Source organism: Chanodichthys erythropterus, chromosome 12 (genome assembly GCF_024489055.1).
Source record: "Chanodichthys erythropterus isolate Z2021 chromosome 12, ASM2448905v1, whole genome shotgun sequence".
Taxonomy (NCBI): Eukaryota; Metazoa; Chordata; class Actinopteri; order Cypriniformes; family Xenocyprididae; genus Chanodichthys; species Chanodichthys erythropterus.
Genome location: NC_090232.1, coordinates 18,706,486 through 18,724,422, shown reverse-complemented (window position 1 = coordinate 18,724,422; position 17,937 = coordinate 18,706,486). Strand labels below are relative to the sequence as shown.

Here is a 17,937-nt window from a genome sequence, read left to right as displayed (position 1 = left end):
ACTTGGACTTTTAACTGTTTGTGTTTGTGCATATGACTGTCAGTTGGTGCATTTGCGGACTCATCTGCATGTTACATCATTAAACCAGTTGGTGGCAATGAGTGAGTGAGTGAGTCATTGAATAATATACTCAATCACTTCACTCAAAACAAGGCAATATTACACTCCTAATCATGATATTGAGCTGAATATTCTCTCATTATTTTTGTCCGTCCTTTGAAAGTTTTAATATAGGCTTTATACACATTGATCAATGCATAGAGCACATCAAATATGGCAAAGATAAGCTCAGTTATGCATGTTTGAGGCACAAGAGCAAATCTCTTGCATTCCAGCTTATGTTTACTGTACTTGATGTGCTCAGCTAAATAAAGCGATAATGTCTTTACGATCAAGTTTTGACCAAATTATTTTAATGTGATATTCACATGAATAAATGAACGTGAATGTGGATAGCTAATTTGTAACTTTTTTTTTTTTTTTTTAACTCTAAGGATTCTCAATTGGAATTTATGCAGCCTGATGGGGAGGGCAGCACACCAGCATTCTATGTTGTCATGCTGGTCTTTTCATCAGGGGTGTTCAGCTGGTGGTACTACATTGCTTTGATAATTATGCCCATTATATTTTAAGTAATCCCTGAGCGAATATCTGTAAGAAATCAGAAAATGTTTATTGGCATCAATTTGGGAGTTAAGTATAAGGTTTTGTGGGACACAACTGCATATTTATGTAAGTAACTTCTGGATGCTTTAATGAGCTTTAGAAAGGGCTGGTAGGAGAGAATGATCCACTGTATCCAGAGTATCCAGAGTCACAAAAGTACACACCTGAGGAACTCCTCTGCTTTGAAGTGCTCATTCATCATGTTATCTGGCTGAGACTCAAGCTCTGCAGAAATCACAGTTTGCCACTGTGCTTCTAATCTGGGAATGCACCCAAGCACCGAAATATCACAAGTGCCAACCTGGCAAACTAGGTATCCGGGCAGTGACCCAAAACTGTGTTACTGAATGTGTGCAAGAGACATGGTAACCTGGCACGCGACCAAATCCCAGCTGGTGCTGAGTGTGTATCCAGCTGGGCCGAAGCTGTTTTTCGCGTATATGTGGCGTGTTGTTGTTGTATTGCAGTTTGTGGTCCATTATCACCCCCTGTCAAGACCTCCTGTGGACCAGGCCACCAGCCAAAATTGAAGCACTGGTAAGCTCCATTCTCACAAAGTGGGGAGGCTGTGTTTATGTGGCGCTATAGAGGGAAGTAGATTGATTTCTCTTGTTTAGAAACACTGTAGTTGTCTTTTGAAAGTGTTTCTTTAATTAGGTTTATGAAACCTGTGTCATATCTAGTTCTATTTAGCCTACATGTCTGTAGCAATATAACTTCATTGCTTGTTGAAAGAAAGAAGACAGACAAAATTGTAAATAGTTGCTAGAGTGCTTTTCCGTTTACCCATAAAAATATCCATTTAATTTGTGGTTAAAATGGTTCATTTCTGCACACATCATTAAAAAGATATGCTTGCAGCCTTGAAAATAATGCCCTGCAACATTGTCACACACAGGCAACACTGGAGTTGTGCATATTAGAGGTGATGACATTAAAAATATTGTACTTTAATATAAACTTTATGTGTCTGTATGTATGGACAAAAATATTGCAACACCTGGTCATTACATCATCTGGGACTATAATGACATTGCATTCTAAATACATAGACATTGATATGAAGTCTACCCCCCTTTGCAGCTATAACAGCTTCCACTCTTCTGGGAAGGCTTTCCAATGTTTCTTTGGGAATTCATCCAGTAGAGCATTTGTGAGGTCAGGCACTGATGTTGGATGGCGAGGCCTGGCTAGTCACGTTCTTCCACACCAAACTCATCTAATCATGTCTTTATAGACCTTGCTTTGTGCACTGGGGCAAAGTCATGCTGGAATAGGAAAGTTCCTTCCCAAACTGTTCCCACAAAGTTGGAAGCATAGCATTGTCCAAAATGTCTTGGGATGCTGAAGAATTAAGATTACCCTTCACTCCCTTCACCTAGCCCAACCCCTGAAAAACAGTCCATACCATTATCCCTCTTCCACCAAATTTTACAGTTGGCACGATGCGGTCAGGTATGTAATGTTGGCATCCGCCAAACCCAAACTCGCCCATCAGACTGCCAAACAGTGATTCAGTGATTCGTCACTCCACAGAACGTTTCCACTGCTCCAGAGTCCAGTGGCGGCGTGCTTTACACCACTCCATCCGATGCTTGGTATTGTACTTGGTGATGAGAGACTTTCATGCAGCTGCTCAGCCATGGAAACCCATTCCATGAAGCTCCAGCTGCACAGTTTTTGTGCTGATCTTAACACCCGTTTGCAACTCTTCAGCTATGGAGTCAACAAAGCTTTAATGACTTTTACGCCTCAGAACTCAGTGACCCCCCTCTGTGACTCTATGTGGTCTTCTGGTTCATGGCTGAGATGCTGCTGTTCCTAAACACTTCCATTTTCCAATAATACCACTTACCACTTACGTGAAATATATAGCAGGGATGAAATGAACTGACTTATTGTAAAGGTGGCATCCAACATCAGTACCTGACCTCACAAATGCTGTATTGGATGAATGGGCAAAAATTCCCACAGAAACTTCCCAGAATGTGGAAGCTGTTATAGCTGCAAAGGGGGACCAACTCCATATTAATGGCACTGTATTAGTTGCATCTCATTCACTTTACCGCAAACAACCCCAACTCCATATCTTATACATATGGAGCCCCACACATGACATGAAGGAAAAAAAGTAAATTGTGCGCATGATTTACAATTTCATTCCCTCGATTTGCCAAATCACGTGCACAATTTACTAATTAATTCCCTTGATTTATAAATTGTGCGCATGATTTAGCAAATCGAGGGAACAAATTAATAAATTGTGCGCACGATTTATAAATCAAGGGAATGAATAAGTAAATCGTGTGCACAATTTAGCCTACTATTTTTTTTCCTGCATTTCATGTGCATGGCTCCGTATATACATATGTTTCTAATACATAACTGAGCAAAGACATATATCACGAAAATCAAGCTTTTTGATTAATACTAATACAAGCTGTGAACTTAAAAAATTACTTTTATTCTGATGAACCAATAAAATTATGGCCAATATTTACAAATAATTACTTCTTAGTTTCACATTACAACATACGTAAATTGATAATTCACAAACAACATTCACTCATATGCACATACACAGAGTAGCCTATGACCCTGTATCAGGGATTAGGAGGAATGCCAGACAATTGAATAACCCTGAACAACAGTAAAACAAACAAATAAAAATCATAATAATAAAAATAACAATAATAATATAACAATAACAATATAATTCCATTAGAAAATTAATATCAAATCACATTTATTTCCAGCTTGTGGACAGATTTTGATAAAATGAAGAAATAAGCTAAGTCATGAAGAACCAAAAAGATTGAAATCAAATGACATGATATCTTTGGCAAATTTTGTTCCGCAGTAAATACATTCAAATATTAAGACAACACACGACACGCAGAGAAAAACACCAAGAGTTTTTTACTACTAGAAAATTCAATAAAAAACATACACATTTCTTAAAGAAGCAGTTCATTCATTTACTCATTGCAAATATCTGTTGCCTTCATCTTTCTGTCATGTTGGTTATTTCATAATTTGAAAAAATTTTGCAACGCTCACCAGAGAATACTTTTAAACCGGGCATCTCTAACTTTGGTGGATGCTACAGATATGTTATTGGACTGATTTTATTCTTTTTTTTTTTCTTTCTTTTTCTTTTTCTTTTGAATTGAACTGATTGCTGTTATCAAATTCGTCAAAATGTTTCAAACTTTCTTAAAATCTTTAATCTTTACTTCAAAAACTGAGTAAAAAATACTTATGAACCCATTGGGAAAGAAACTATTAGCAAGTAATTACAGAAGGAGCTTCCGATTGTACACAGAAGGCCACAATAAGGTGATAACCAAGTCCTCTGTTTTTAAAAGTCTGCTTTGATTGGGAAACCTTTAATGTTGATGTGGACGTACCGCTTGTAGAATCAATACATCACCGAATATATTACTGTTTTAGGATTGTGAACCAATTTTTGCTTGTTTGGGAAATGGCATTTGACTCATATATTCTGATATTTTGTGGGTTGTTCCCACAAGACATGTTCATTGGATGAATGGGTATCATTCATGATGCTCAGCTTTTACTTTGGAAACATTTTAGATATGGAGTCATAAGCCATATTTTAAAGAGTAAACTACTGTTTTAAGGTATAATTGAAAGCCAGGTATCTACTTTGCCACATTTTTGTGATGAGAATGAGTGTGAATGGAAAAAAATAAGACTAATTAAATGAACTTGTATGCCAATAATCTAAAACCAAGATTTTAAATGCATGCTATTTATAACCTAAATGCATGTGATCATAACCTTCTTTTTTTTTTATAAAGGTGATCAACGGCTAATTTGTAGAATTTCTAATCCTGATGTCATTGGATTAAGGGGTTAGGAAGATCTGATGAGATTAAAGGTGCACCAGAGAGGAAAAGGGAGTAAAATGGGGGTGGGGGTGGAAATAAGAAATTGAAATAAGAGAGGATGAGAAAAGAGAAAGGTGTTCGATTTTGCTGGCGCAGCAGGTTTTGATCATGTCGATGGAGAGGTGTGGCGTGTTCATGACCTGACGAAGGACAAAAGGACTGCATGTGTGTGTGTTTAATGTGTATCTCTCTATTTTAAGCCAACAGAAATACACAACCACTATTTAAACAAAAATGGTCAGATAAATGGCAAGGCAATCCCTTCATAATTAATCTAACATTCATTCTCAGTGCTTAAACGGACAGTTCACCTAAAATCACCTTCATGTCGTTCCAACCTGCATTTCAAAATATGTTTTTGTATTTTATTATTGTCCATATAATGAAAATCAATGAGCTCCAATGTTATTTTGGACCGACTTCCAGTATATTCACAGAAACAGTTGAAACATTTTTGGAAAAACATGAGGGTGAATAAATGATGATAGAGGTTTCATTTCTGTGTGAACTATCCTTATAAGAGAAAGGAATTAATGTTACCATCAGGAATTTCTTGTACACTCTTAGAAAAAAAGGTTCTATATAGAACCGTATAGGTTTTTGACAAAGAACCCTCTATGCCAAAAAGGTTTTATATGAGGAGAAATGTATTTAATAATTGTATAATAATGTGTTTCTATTGATAAAGTATGTTAACGAGCTGTTTAATTCATAAAATTTAATCAAAAATAAAAATGAGTTTAAACAAAATTAAAATTAAATGATCCCATGATGGGAACCCCTAAAAGGTTTTATATATGATGACAGAACCATCTAAGGTTCTATATAGAACCTTTTCTTCAAAGAGTGTACCCTGTTATTTCATCAGAAAATAAAACAGCTTTTGGGTCTCAGAATATGTCAGTTTTGATAATAAATTTGCAATTAGTTGACTAAAACTTCATATTGTCATACTGAATCTGTTTTTAGTGTAAATTACTCGTCAGTACATCACTGCTTGAGGTGGTAGCAGTACAAGTATATAATAGAACAATGGTTTATTTAATGGATAATCATATTTTACTTGCTGTTAGAATATTAAATAGATTATATGAGTATAATTGTTGAGTCTAGTTTGTTTGCTGGGTTTTAATTATTTTATAAACTGGCATGTAAAAAAAAAAACACTGTTAAAACTGTGGGCAGTGGCATTGGTTGATTGATTGGTTGGTCAAGCTCTGATCTCATTATGTCATGCAGACAGCTTCGCAATTTAGTGACACATGGTCATTCTGGATGACTCGGTAGAAAAATAAAGGCACTGTCCTTGATTTTAGCTGGTGTACTTCAGGTTCATAATGCCTCTGACTAAAAGTTTAAAAGGTCAAAGTTCACCAGTAGTCATTAGTGGTGAACGGCATCAAGGGTTTCTTTAGAGTTGCATAACGTGCAACTTATGGTCTACAAACAAATGTAATCCTATTACTACTTTACAGTCCAGAGCAACAACATAAAAACATAAAAACTATCAACTTCTATATAGATATATTCATAGTTTTGTCTTTTTTTTCTTATTTCACATCAAAGTTTTGGTGCTTGCGACTCACTACTAAAACTACAGTGTTCTCCTTTTTCGAAAGCTACTCAGCAATGCACAGTGTATTGAAAAAAGAAAAAACAATGAAATCAAGAACTGGGAACACTCATCACAGACAATAGCTAAATAAAGCACACTTTTTGTCTTTTCTCATCTACTAGAATCTAAAGTTAGATATCAATATATCAGTCAATAATGATATCAAAAGCTCTTGTCATTGTAAGTGATAGATGTACAGGATATCTCAGACAAATAGGGATGAATGTACAGCATGATGTTGCTACATAGAGAGTTTGGTAAGGCCTCCACCTTGGTCTCATGCATTGTCTTGGCGCAGTATGGATGAAGGGAATATTCAAAAACAAATGCACTCAAAGAGAAAGAGCATGAACATAAAAAGTCATTTTCGGATAACAGATTTGTCACTTTGTGCTTTTAAGAGTGTCTGTTTGCACTACTGAAGAGTATCTTTGGGGAGGCTAAGGAGTTTTGAATGGACAGACAGTATGACATCACTTCCTGTTGGGGAAATTAGCATCGCTAATGGTGTTCCCCTTCTAAAATGTAGCAACTTTACAAAAGTTTGTCAGCGCTTCAATGCCAGCAAGCTCTATTAATTGCAACTGATTTGCATTTGGAATGAAACATCAGGGGTTTAAAAAGAGAACCAGCTACGTATTCCACGGCAACATCTTTAGCTAGCAGTAGCATTGTAGCATTTGTCTGCAGTAAACTTTTACACACAATTATATATATTACTCTCCATCATAAATAGCTATAAATCTTACTAATGTACAGTTGAATAGGGGTATTCTGTACATACGTAAATAGTATTTATCTACACAGAGGAAGGAGAGGAGTCTTTAAAATACAGATGCTCTCATTCATGACAACAGTGCTTTAATGCTGCCATTTTCAAACATAATGACTGAAATCACAAAACAGTCCATTTATAGCCACCGCATCGCAACTAATGCTAAACTTCCATCTTTTTTAACGAGTCCATTATGTTTAAATGGTTCCTAGATTAGAACTGAGGGCTCAAATATTCTTGTGCTTACGCATCAGGGCTGATTTCAGTAATATCTCTCCTAACTCTACCATAATTACACTACAATTTCAAATGGAAGCATCCCATGATCAATAGTGAAATGGGTCTGTCCTTCACGCTGGCTAATTTTAATGTAAATAATGCCAATATTCCAACCTGAGTTTTCTGTCCAACTCTATTGAATCTCCGTTCACTTAATACTTTAGGTTCTCTCCAAAGCAATTCATGGTTTTAGCAGTCTAGTAAAACAGATTATGATGCCACATTCACACAGTTGACTCAAAAATGAACTCAAATCATGTAGGTCATCTCAAGCTGCCACTAGTAGATTGTCTGGTACCAACTCCCAACACCTGATCATCTCTATAAGAACAGACTGCATAGAGATGCAAAGACGATAGGATAAGCAAGGCTTTAATGACAGAAGATAAATCAAAGCAATAACAGATTTAGGGTACGTTTACACGACAACAATGTGCTAAAAACTGAAAAGTTTTTTTTTCTTTGCGTTTTTTGCTTAAAGACAACAATGTTGTCAAAACGATCCCTGTTCACAAGGATCTGCGAAAGCGACTAAAAACGCTGTATTATGCTGCCGGGCCAGTAGTTGGCAATGTCACTTTGTAAAGCAACACTATGTACCTATAAACTGAACATCTAATACGCATGCGCAAGGCATTTTTGTATTTTACACGGAGACAGTAACAGTATCGTTTTCAAAAACGTTTACTTTAAAACCTTTTTTCAAAAGTTTGTGTTTTCAGGCCCGCAAAACGCTGTTGTTGTGTAAGTGAATAATCAAAACGCATAAAAAGTTTTCTGTTTTTAGTTGAAAACGGTGTCGTGTAAACGGCCCTTAGTGTGAGGTGACACCACAGGAATACAGGTGAATGGGTGTATACTTTCCACTAATGAACACAAATTAGACACATCAGCTGAAGCTTCTGATTGGACCATTGATTGTAATTGGCAGGAAAACATTGTCACCTCTTTCTTTCTTTTTCCTTTCTCCATTCTCCTTCCTGCTCCTCCTCCACTTCTTTTCTTCCATATGTAAGCAGTCTCATGTGGGCGCTATCAATCCATTCTCGCTGCTCTTTTTTTTTTTTTTTCCTCCCACTCCTTCACCATTCCTCTTCTCCTCTGCCCGGCTGGTCAGTGACGGTCATAGGCAGTGGCAGTTGCTGTGGCTGCCGTTCCTGCTCCCCGTGTGGCTGCGCTATAGTAGTATGGAGATCCTACAAGGGTGAATAGATGAACAGAATGAACAACATTTGTCTTTAATCTCAATTATGTGGCACTACATTTATTTTTAAACACGCCCTTCTGTTCTTAAACTGCTGTTGATTTCAGATCGCATTAAAATAAATGCTAAATAAGAAGCAATGCATTCAATACAAAGAATATATATGATTACAGGATGATGGATTTACAGTCCAGGGTACTTTTGATTTATCAGTCCCCCACAATCATGTCACCTTTCCTCTTATTTGAAATGACACCATCATCATCAGCTCAGTTTCTGCTGGGAAAAGACCATTTGTGCTCTATAAGACACATGATCCATCTTGATCAGTCTGTGTTGGCATTAAGTGCTGATGGAACCCTCAGACCCAGAAATGTCTTTAGTATCATATTTAGTTTTAGCAGGAATTATTTTTCTTTATTACACATAGACAGGGGGCATGAGTGAGGGGTATAACGGAATGGAGGGACAGCGATGTTGCTTAGTCTTTGTTGCCGGAGGTAAAGAGTTTGAAATTGGGAGAAATGTGTTGGAGAAATATGGTGGATGTGTGTGTTCGTCTTCACTGGAAATGAAGATTATGTGAGTGTGATTAAGTAGTTTTTGTGTTGTGGTAAAAACAGGGTTTGAGAGCGTAAGGTATGTCACGTTGTCATAGATACTAGGGATATATTTCAAATTTACACTATATTCACAATTATTTTGCTGACATTGATATTATGGAACAGATTATTGCAATGATTCAATGTTTTTTTTTTTTTTTTGTGCCCAGTAAGTTTAAGTACTGTACTAGTTTCACAATCCTTCCTTGTCTCACTACTAAGATGAGAGCCTTAAAACAAAGATTTCAATAAAACATTTCAATAGCATTTATGATTTAAATTGTAATTTGTTGTGAACCAGTTCTGTTTAAGTAAATCGAGACTGTCCTCAAAAAAACAAAAAACAAAAACAACCCTATAGGTCGTTTTTCAAGCAAATTATTACGACCTATATTTACGTTTTAAATTCATGAAAAATAATGACAGTTAAAATAATGACAGTGTTGTGTTACGTCTGTCATCATGAAATGACGTATAACTGTTGTTACCAATCAAAATGCGTGTTCATTTAAATGCAATGTGTGGACTTCTTACACCATTTCTCCTATTTCCATTTAGCAAAACTATTTTTTTTTATTAATGACTACTACCCGAAATAAGATGCAGATAAAAGGGAACAATGCATTAAAATGAAAGTGTCCTGTTGTGGATGGGGCGTAACTTTAGCAAACGCTCCTATGGGTCATATTTCAGGGAAGTGACGAACGACCTATAAGGTCCTATTGGTTGGAGGACATATTGGGTAAATCAGTTCAAAACTGTGAATTAGCAATTTGACATTTTTGATATATTTTTACTAGTGGGTGTAGGACACTATAGTTCATTTATGTAAGTGAGGACAGCAAAATCAAGTAAACTATGACATATTATACCAAAAAAAATTTAATACAGTGGACTACCAGTAAAATTGATGATAAATTTGGAACCAAAAACTATTCAGACACTTTGACCTGACCATGTTTTGCTTAAGTGTTATCTGACATAATTAAGATAATTTTTTCTGACACAGTTTAACTCTTTAACAATCTTGTCATATTTTATTACCATTTTTTTTTTAAAGCTGCAGTCCGCAACTTTTTTCAGTTAAAAATGTACAAAAATTATATAATGAGAATATACAACATGAATCCATTTTCCAAACCGTGTTTTTGTCTTATCCTGAATCATTATGGTACACTTATAATAAGCGTATATATTCTGACTATTTCAGACCAGACTGGTAGGACTCGCCGCAGAGTATCACAGTAACTGCGTGACTCGCCATAGAGACATACACGGAGAAAAGTAGCTCCGGCTAGAATGTTCCTCCGCAAGACGCATGCAGTTCTGTTTATTAACCGCTAGAGGGACAAAAATCGCGGACAGCAGCTTTAACTATAGTGAATAAACTGTATTAATGAATGAAATGTTCAAGGTGTCTGAATAAATTTTGGTTTGACTACATAAAAATATTTAATTCTAACAGTATTTTTACTGTATTTTACATCTTAAAACATTCATAATCTGCTATGGTGGAAATTGCATTTGGTTTCTCTGATTAAGGAGAATAAAGTTAAGCCATTTCAAAGCAAATACATAAATATTGAAAAATGTCAAGATTTTTTTTTTTTTTTTTTTTTTTTTGCTATATATCCCAGCCCTAATAGACACCATAAACTTTGCCTTGGAGCAATTCACACAAACACTGTCAAATCAGGGTCTCTTTCTTGACACACAAAGCAAAAAATCACGGAATCTCCAAGGAATCCCTTCTCCATTGGGAACGTTAAGGTCAGCTCTGAGGCTCTCTCTTACACACATAGAACTGTTTTTAAGCCAATGCCCCTTCACCTTGCTCTTGACAGATGTGTCAGTCTGAGGTTTTGCTGATCGGGGCAGGTTCTTCTAAATCCTCTCATTCTGTGCACCATACATACAAAAACATATGGCATGCTAACCCAACAATGTTTCAAACATCAAACCACCCACACATCCCCCTCAGATGGCATGGGTGTTTTGGTACCTGTGGGTTGTGGGGTTTGGCCAGAGAATAGACCCGATGAAGCTGCTCTCTCCGAGCCCAATAAAGAACCGTACTCCTGCTGGAACACTAAGAACAGCAAAGCGCACACACATACAACAGTAAGTTTATAGTTCACAGCAAATGCAGTTATTTTAGATCTTTAGACTATAAATGAATTCTTTATAAAGAATTTTAAGCCAGTGCATTTTATTTTCTCCTTAAAGGAATAGTTCACCCAAGAATTACTTTATTTGTAACATTATACATGCCTTTACTGTCACTTTTGAACAATTTATTGCATCCTTGCTGAAAAAAGTATAAAAACAGTTAGTTTCTTTTAAAAAAGAACAAAAAATCCTATTGACCCCAGAATTTTAAATGGTAGTGTTCTGTGTGGAACAGACTGAAGCTGTTAAATTTACCGATAATTCCCTTTCACTGAACTCTGAAATCTAATTCATGTCCATTGGTTCTAGCATGAGTGCAAATATGCAGAATGGAGGATGAAATTGCAGATGAGGACAAATTATTTTAATTGCATTAAAAGTTTAACTGTGAGATATAAAGTTGGAAGTGTTACATATGATGTCTCATTGTGAAATGTAATGTTGCAATTACGAGAAAGTCGCAGTTTGGAAATATAAAATTATAATGGAAGATATAAAAGTCATAATTACCTTTTATTTTTTGTTTTTATTCTGAGGCAGTAACTGGCTTCCATATAATGGTGAGTAAATAATGACAGAATTTTCATTTTGGGTGAATTATTCCTTTAAAGCATTTACTATTACAAATGTATGGGCAGAGCAAGTTTTCTCCAACAAGGTCCAGATGGTTGTGGTTTCAGCTGATTTTACCTAGTAGACTGGGGTTTGCAAATCTCCAAGACTCATTGTATGTTGAATACTGTGGATGGGAGTATGGACTGCCAGAGAAATCACCTCCTGAAATTTAAGAAAAGACAATAGAAATGTTAGATATGCATGTAAAATTGTTCAAACTCTTTAGTCTGCAGGTGGATTTTGCCTCCTATACTGCACATGTAGTTTGTAGGAGCCTAAAAGGTCCAATTGGCTAGGTGGAAGTGTCGATTTGTGACAGTTTTTCTCCTCCATTGCTTCAGTGTAGTTTTCCCTTTATCTCCTTCTCTCCCTCTTTTCCCGTCTCCCTCGTTCTCCCTTTCCCTGGGGAACACTTTCCCTTTGCTGGCTGTCACAAAATCAGAGGCCCCAGCTCTCTCTCGCTCTCTCTTTCCTTCCATCTCTCGCTCTGTCGGTTCTGCCTGGCTGGTTTTGTGCCCCCCTCCCCTGTGTGTCAGCCCCCCTGCTGAAAGAGAGGAAGCAACAGGACGAAAGAGAAAGAGAGGCGATACACTCTGAGAGAAAGTGGAGAAAGAGGATCCAAGAGATATAGGGAGAGAAGAAAAGGCACTACTAATCAATTTTTCACAAAAATGGCAGTGAAATATATAAATCTATCATATCTGTGAGCTGTAAATAAGCATTTGAGGCATTCACGCTCAAGTTTTTTTCTTCATCTTTTCTTTTTCTTTTTTTAGCTAGGGGGTTCAACCAATAATTATAAACTTTCTTTGTATACTTTCAGATCATTTTAATTATATCAATGTAAAAGACCTGATGAAATTGGGTTTTAAGCAAGCTAACAAGAGCATATCAGGAATACAGAAATGTCACACTATGAGATATAAAGTAGTAATTACATGAAACAAAGTTGCAATTTACAGTCTTAAAAATAAAGGTATGCATCTATGGTTTCACGAAGAACCTTTAACATCCATGAAAACTTTTCAAAGCACAAAAAGTTCTTTATACTGGGAAAAAAAGGCTCTTTAGGTTATAAAATGTTCTTCACATTAAGAGAAACATTTATGAGTATATAAAATCACAATTACAAGAAATGAAGTTCCGTTTTAAAGAGTAAATAATGACAACATTTTCCATTTTGTTTTTATTCCTTTAAAGTATTATACATTTCAATTGAGAGTTTTCATAATTTCTATTTATTACAACTAACCACAACTAAAGTGAACTTTAATTTAAAAAAATGTATTTAAAACACAAAATGTATTGTTTATAAGATTGTTTCTAGAGAGAATGAAGGGAAATAAATTAGGGTTAGTAAGATTTTTTTTCAAAAATAAATTAATACTTTTATTCAGCATTGACGCATTAACCTGATAAAAGTCACAGTATCGACATGTATAATGTTACAAAATATTTAAATTTAAAATAAATTCTGTTCTTTCAGACTGTTTATTCATACAAATATAAAAATATTTTGTGGAAACAGCTATTTGCATCATAGATAATAACAAATGTTTCTTGCACCAAAACAGCATATTAGAATGATTTGTGTGGGTTGCATGAATATAAAAAAGTTCAGGCATACAGTATAATATATAAAAGAATAGGTATACATGAACATGAAATGATTTATGAGAATATTCATGTCAAAATGATTAAAAATGTGACATCATAAAGCCAGGAAAAAAAAAAAGACAAAATAGTAGGAGGTAAATGAAATGGGATAAACTAAAGTGCATGTCTAGAGCTTTGTTCCTACTTTTAACCTTCAGCATGCTCTTAGATGGGATCGTTGGCATGGTTACCTCTCCTCTGTCAACTCTGCGCCACAGCGACTAAACCGTGTCAGGTTGTTTAGGGAAGATGCTCGTGAAAGCGTGGGGGATGACTTATGGATGGAGAAGAAAAGAGGGATGGGGTCTCCCCAGCGAGAGAGATGGGTTGCAAGGTCATAAATGCTTGTCAGAAGTAGGGGAAACATGGGGGATTCAGTCGGAGGGAAATACGAGACAAGGTTACGGATCTTGCTCTGAAGAGAGGAGACCCGACAAGACCCTACGAGTCACTGTGGCGACGGGGGAGAGCATCGACAGAGACACCCGTGTGACAGACTGGAGACACGACAAGAGACATGTTGTTGTTGTTTTGGCTGGGGTTTGTTTTGTTGTGTTCAGGGAGTTGATACAAGGGTTGGTGAACAATCCTTCATCACAGAGCTTTTGTTTTTTTATGCCACTCTATTTGTCTTGTTGCACAAGAGATTTTCCGCTATATCCACATGTTACCTTGCACTTGATATTGAAGCTAAGCAAGCACACATTTGTTTCCTACACTTTAATGAGACATTGAGAAAAAGATTAATTACTGAGTAGCTTTATCGGAACTGAAATCCAAGTTTTTTTATTCCATCGTAGTTATAATTTAGCTATAGTTGGTAAGAGAACAGTAGTTGATTAAAGAATTTTTCATTCTTTCATATTTTACACTCTAAGAAATGTCTGTAAAAATAGGGCCCAATATACTGCTGTCAGGGTTATGTTCAAGGTTCTTGTGTTTTCATTCAATTTAGTCTTATTAATTCCTTTGTTAGTTTAATTGGTTGCTAATTACCGTAGCACCTGTGTCACATTTAGTTCCCTGTTTTGTTCGGTTCTTTGTCAGTCATCGTCTTAGTATATGTGTGAAGTGTAAGTCATTACTCCTGAGATTCTCCAATGTGTTCTGTTAGTTTAATAAAGACTGTTTATGTCAGTATACCTGAGTCATTCGTGTTGGATTGCCACACAGCTGTGACAGAATGACCGACCTTCAATGTGAGTATTACAACACGGATTGCCCATCGCAAGACAGTGATTTTTGGAGGAGTTTGCAGAGAAGATCAGTGTGTACCATGAGACACACTGGGAAGATGAGGCTCTGAAGTTTCTCTTTTGGAGTGGGATGGAAGAAATGTGGGTGTGTGGATCCACCTTCATAGTGGGAGTCGTTGATGAAGACACCATAAACTCTGACTCCCCAGAGCATGTACCATCGCTAGAAGCCATCTCCTTGTCCACTCTAGATTGGAAGCCTCATCTTCATAGCCTGGAGAGCCCTGGAAGTCAGGGAAGATCTTCCACCACAGACCCAGCGACAACGCCTGAGCTCCCCACGAATCCGGAGCCTGAGCCAGTGCTCGCCATGGACCACAAGCTTGAAGCACCTACAGCCATGGAGCCAGAGTCAGCCATCACGTTTATCCCAAAGCCAGAGCCGTATGCCATGTCCATCCCGAGGCCAGAGCCCATCGTCAGATCCACCCCAGAATCGGTTGGGACGATCTACACCTGAGCCCGTGGAGGAGTACTGGCCCATTGATTTTGATAGAGAGCCAGCTCCCACCCTTATTCCCACCCCTGAACTTGCCATCCCTCAGTCTGCTCCAAATAAACTGTTTGATGACCCAGTTCAACCCTGTAATCTCCCCACCCCTTCGTTCCCATCCTCTCCGCTGACTCCGTCATCCATCTGGACTCACCGGCTCTGCTGCTGCCTCGCAGACCCTTTAGCTCCACCCGCGCCGCTGACTCCCTCCAGCTCTCCAGCTCAGGCCTCGTTAACACTAGCATGGCTCTGTAAGGTGGACCCCCGGGCTGCTCCTCAAGCCTCAGGTTCACGTCTCCACCTCAGACTATTAGCCCTTTGGCTTCACATTGGCTTTGTACTCCCTCGCCACAGACTTGAGGGCTTTTGGCTGCACCTCAAACCTCCATTCCTTTAGCTCCACCGTGCTCCCTCCAGCGTCACCCCAATCTGCTAGGTCCTCATCTCCACCTCGCTGGCGATGTTGCCCTGCGCCATCAACCCATCAGTTTTGCTGGGTTTTCTGCTACGTCCAGCTCCGCCACCAGACCCAGGCTCTACTCAAGAGGCCCATCAGGGCTCCACCTTGGCTCCCCCCTCTGTCAGCTCCACCTTGGAGTTCCACTAAGCAAGCTCCTCCAGTTCCCTGCACCCTCCCTTCCTCCCTCTACCTTTGGGCTTATCTTTACAATGCAGGGATGGGGCAGTAATGCCAGGGTTATGTTTTATGTCCTTGTGATTTCATTCATGTGCCTGTGTTTCCTTTCAGTGTAGTCATGTTTATTCCCTTGTTAGTTTCCTTGGTTGCTAATTAATTACACCTGTGTCTCATTTAGTTCCCTTTGTATATACTTTGTATATACTGTTTTGTTCAGTTCTTTGTCAGTCATCATCTTAGTATATGTACGAAGTGTAAGTCGTTATTCTCCTGAGATTCTCCGGTATGTTCTGTCACTTGTGTTGGATTGACACACAGCTATGAAAACTGTATTAATATGAGGGAATTTTACTAGTATTTTTTTCACAGGTGTTGAATTACACATTGTTTTAGGGTAAAGGCATTGTTTGGAAAATTAACAGATAATGTGCTTGCAAAAAATCTCGGTATTGAAATTCCAGCTAATATGATAAGCCAATATTATTTATACTACTTTTTTTTTAAGAACTCTTTTTTACAATTGAACAGTTTATGTAAGTTAATTTAGTACCAATAACTTAATAAAGTTTGCAGAACTTTTATCAAGAAATGATCATCTATCATGTTTTTATGCAAAACAAAAAAACACTCTAGAGTGCTCTGATATTGATATTAAGTAAAAAAAAATCTTATTCTATTACTTTTACAAATAACTTGATAAATAACCATATATTTCTAGATACTAGCTGTGTCATTTCGAAGGCTGTTCCCTGTGGAGTTGGTATCTGTCAGCCGCATACGTCATCGAGGATGCCAAAGTTTAGAAAAGTAGCCATTTTAAAATGGACTTTTATTCCTAGTGAGCCATAATGGTTATTTTTCTGAAATTATGCAGCCTTAATGATGCATGTGGCCAGAAATTGACCTCCAGAGAATGCAGCCTTCAACAAAAGACACGGCAACTAAAATACTGCAGAGTGTCAAACAATTTCAACTACAATTCTCCTACTTTTTTTTAATTTTATGTCTTTAGTACTATGCAGCAATGACTCTAAATAATATATAACATCAACCTAAAAATATGATTCAAAACTATAGATATTTTTCAGTTAATTTATGTGAGTAATTTCAAATTATGTGAGATGAAGAAATAAAATGTTCAAGTTAGTATTATTTAAAGCCACTTGCATCTATGTGCACAGTATTCAAAGCCATTTGTGTTTGTGAACATGAATATCCTAGTGAGAAAATCCGTGTGTATTTCTGTGATTCTGAAGTGGCCTGTGGATTAAAAAAAAAAATAGCTAAAAGAAAGGAGGCAGAGGGAGTCTGCAGGAGAATGAATGAATTAGTCAAGGGTCAGTGATGATTCTCATTAAAAACAAATTACTGATGTTGAGAAGGGACAGCTGTGTGACTGGGGTCTAATAGTCCAGCCACTCCTGCTGAAGACTCAAAGCCAGTCCACCCACCCCACACTCTGCCAACCACCCAACAACCCCCCACCCCTCTCCATCCCATAACCCCCTGGGACTGCTGTCAACCTGGCAGATGGGGGGAGACAGGAAGTGGCAAAGACAAGACCCCCTCCCACAGGGACCTCAACTGAAATAAAGCAAAGGTGAAAAAGGGGTATTGGGAAAGTGACTACAGCAGGAAGAGCGAGAGAGGGTGAGAGAGAATGAGGGTGGCACATGTATGAAAATTAGCCTATCTATTAGTTTTGTCATCAATCCCTTCCTCAGCAATATGCCTAAAGAACTCAACCCACTATGATGGGAAAAACTCCTCTGTCTGTGTACACTACTGATCAAAAGTTTGGAATAATAAAGATTTTTAATGTTGTTAAAAGTATCTTATGCTCACCAAGGCTACATTTATTTGATAAAAAATACAGAAATAACTGTAATACAGTGAAATATTATTACAATGTAAAATAACTGTTTTCTATTTGAATATACAGCAACCATTACTGCAGTCTTCAGTGTCACATGATCCTTCAGAAATTATTCTAATATGCTGATTTGGTGGTCAAGAAACATTTATTGTTGTTATTATCAATAGCTAACAGTTCAAT

At 37.3% G+C, this 17,937-nt stretch overlaps 1 protein-coding gene across 3 annotated transcripts in view; it reads right to left on the bottom strand.

Annotated features, from left to right (window-relative positions):
• Window positions 1-3,140: 3,140 nt before the first annotated feature.
• The window catches only part of pax5 (paired box 5), a 55,520-nt gene continuing 40,723 nt past the window's right edge, over window positions 3,141-17,937 (bottom strand). For all 3 annotated transcript variants that reach the window (XM_067402674.1, XM_067402676.1, XM_067402675.1), the window contains exons 9-11: window positions 11,915-12,001; window positions 11,058-11,144; window positions 3,141-8,445 (exon numbers count right to left, since the gene is read on the bottom strand). In XM_067402674.1, the coding sequence (XP_067258775.1) occupies window positions 8,363-8,445; window positions 11,058-11,144; window positions 11,915-12,001 (257 nt within the window). In that variant the 3' untranslated portion in view covers window positions 3,141-8,362. The remainder of the gene's footprint in view (window positions 8,446-11,057; window positions 11,145-11,914; window positions 12,002-17,937) is intronic.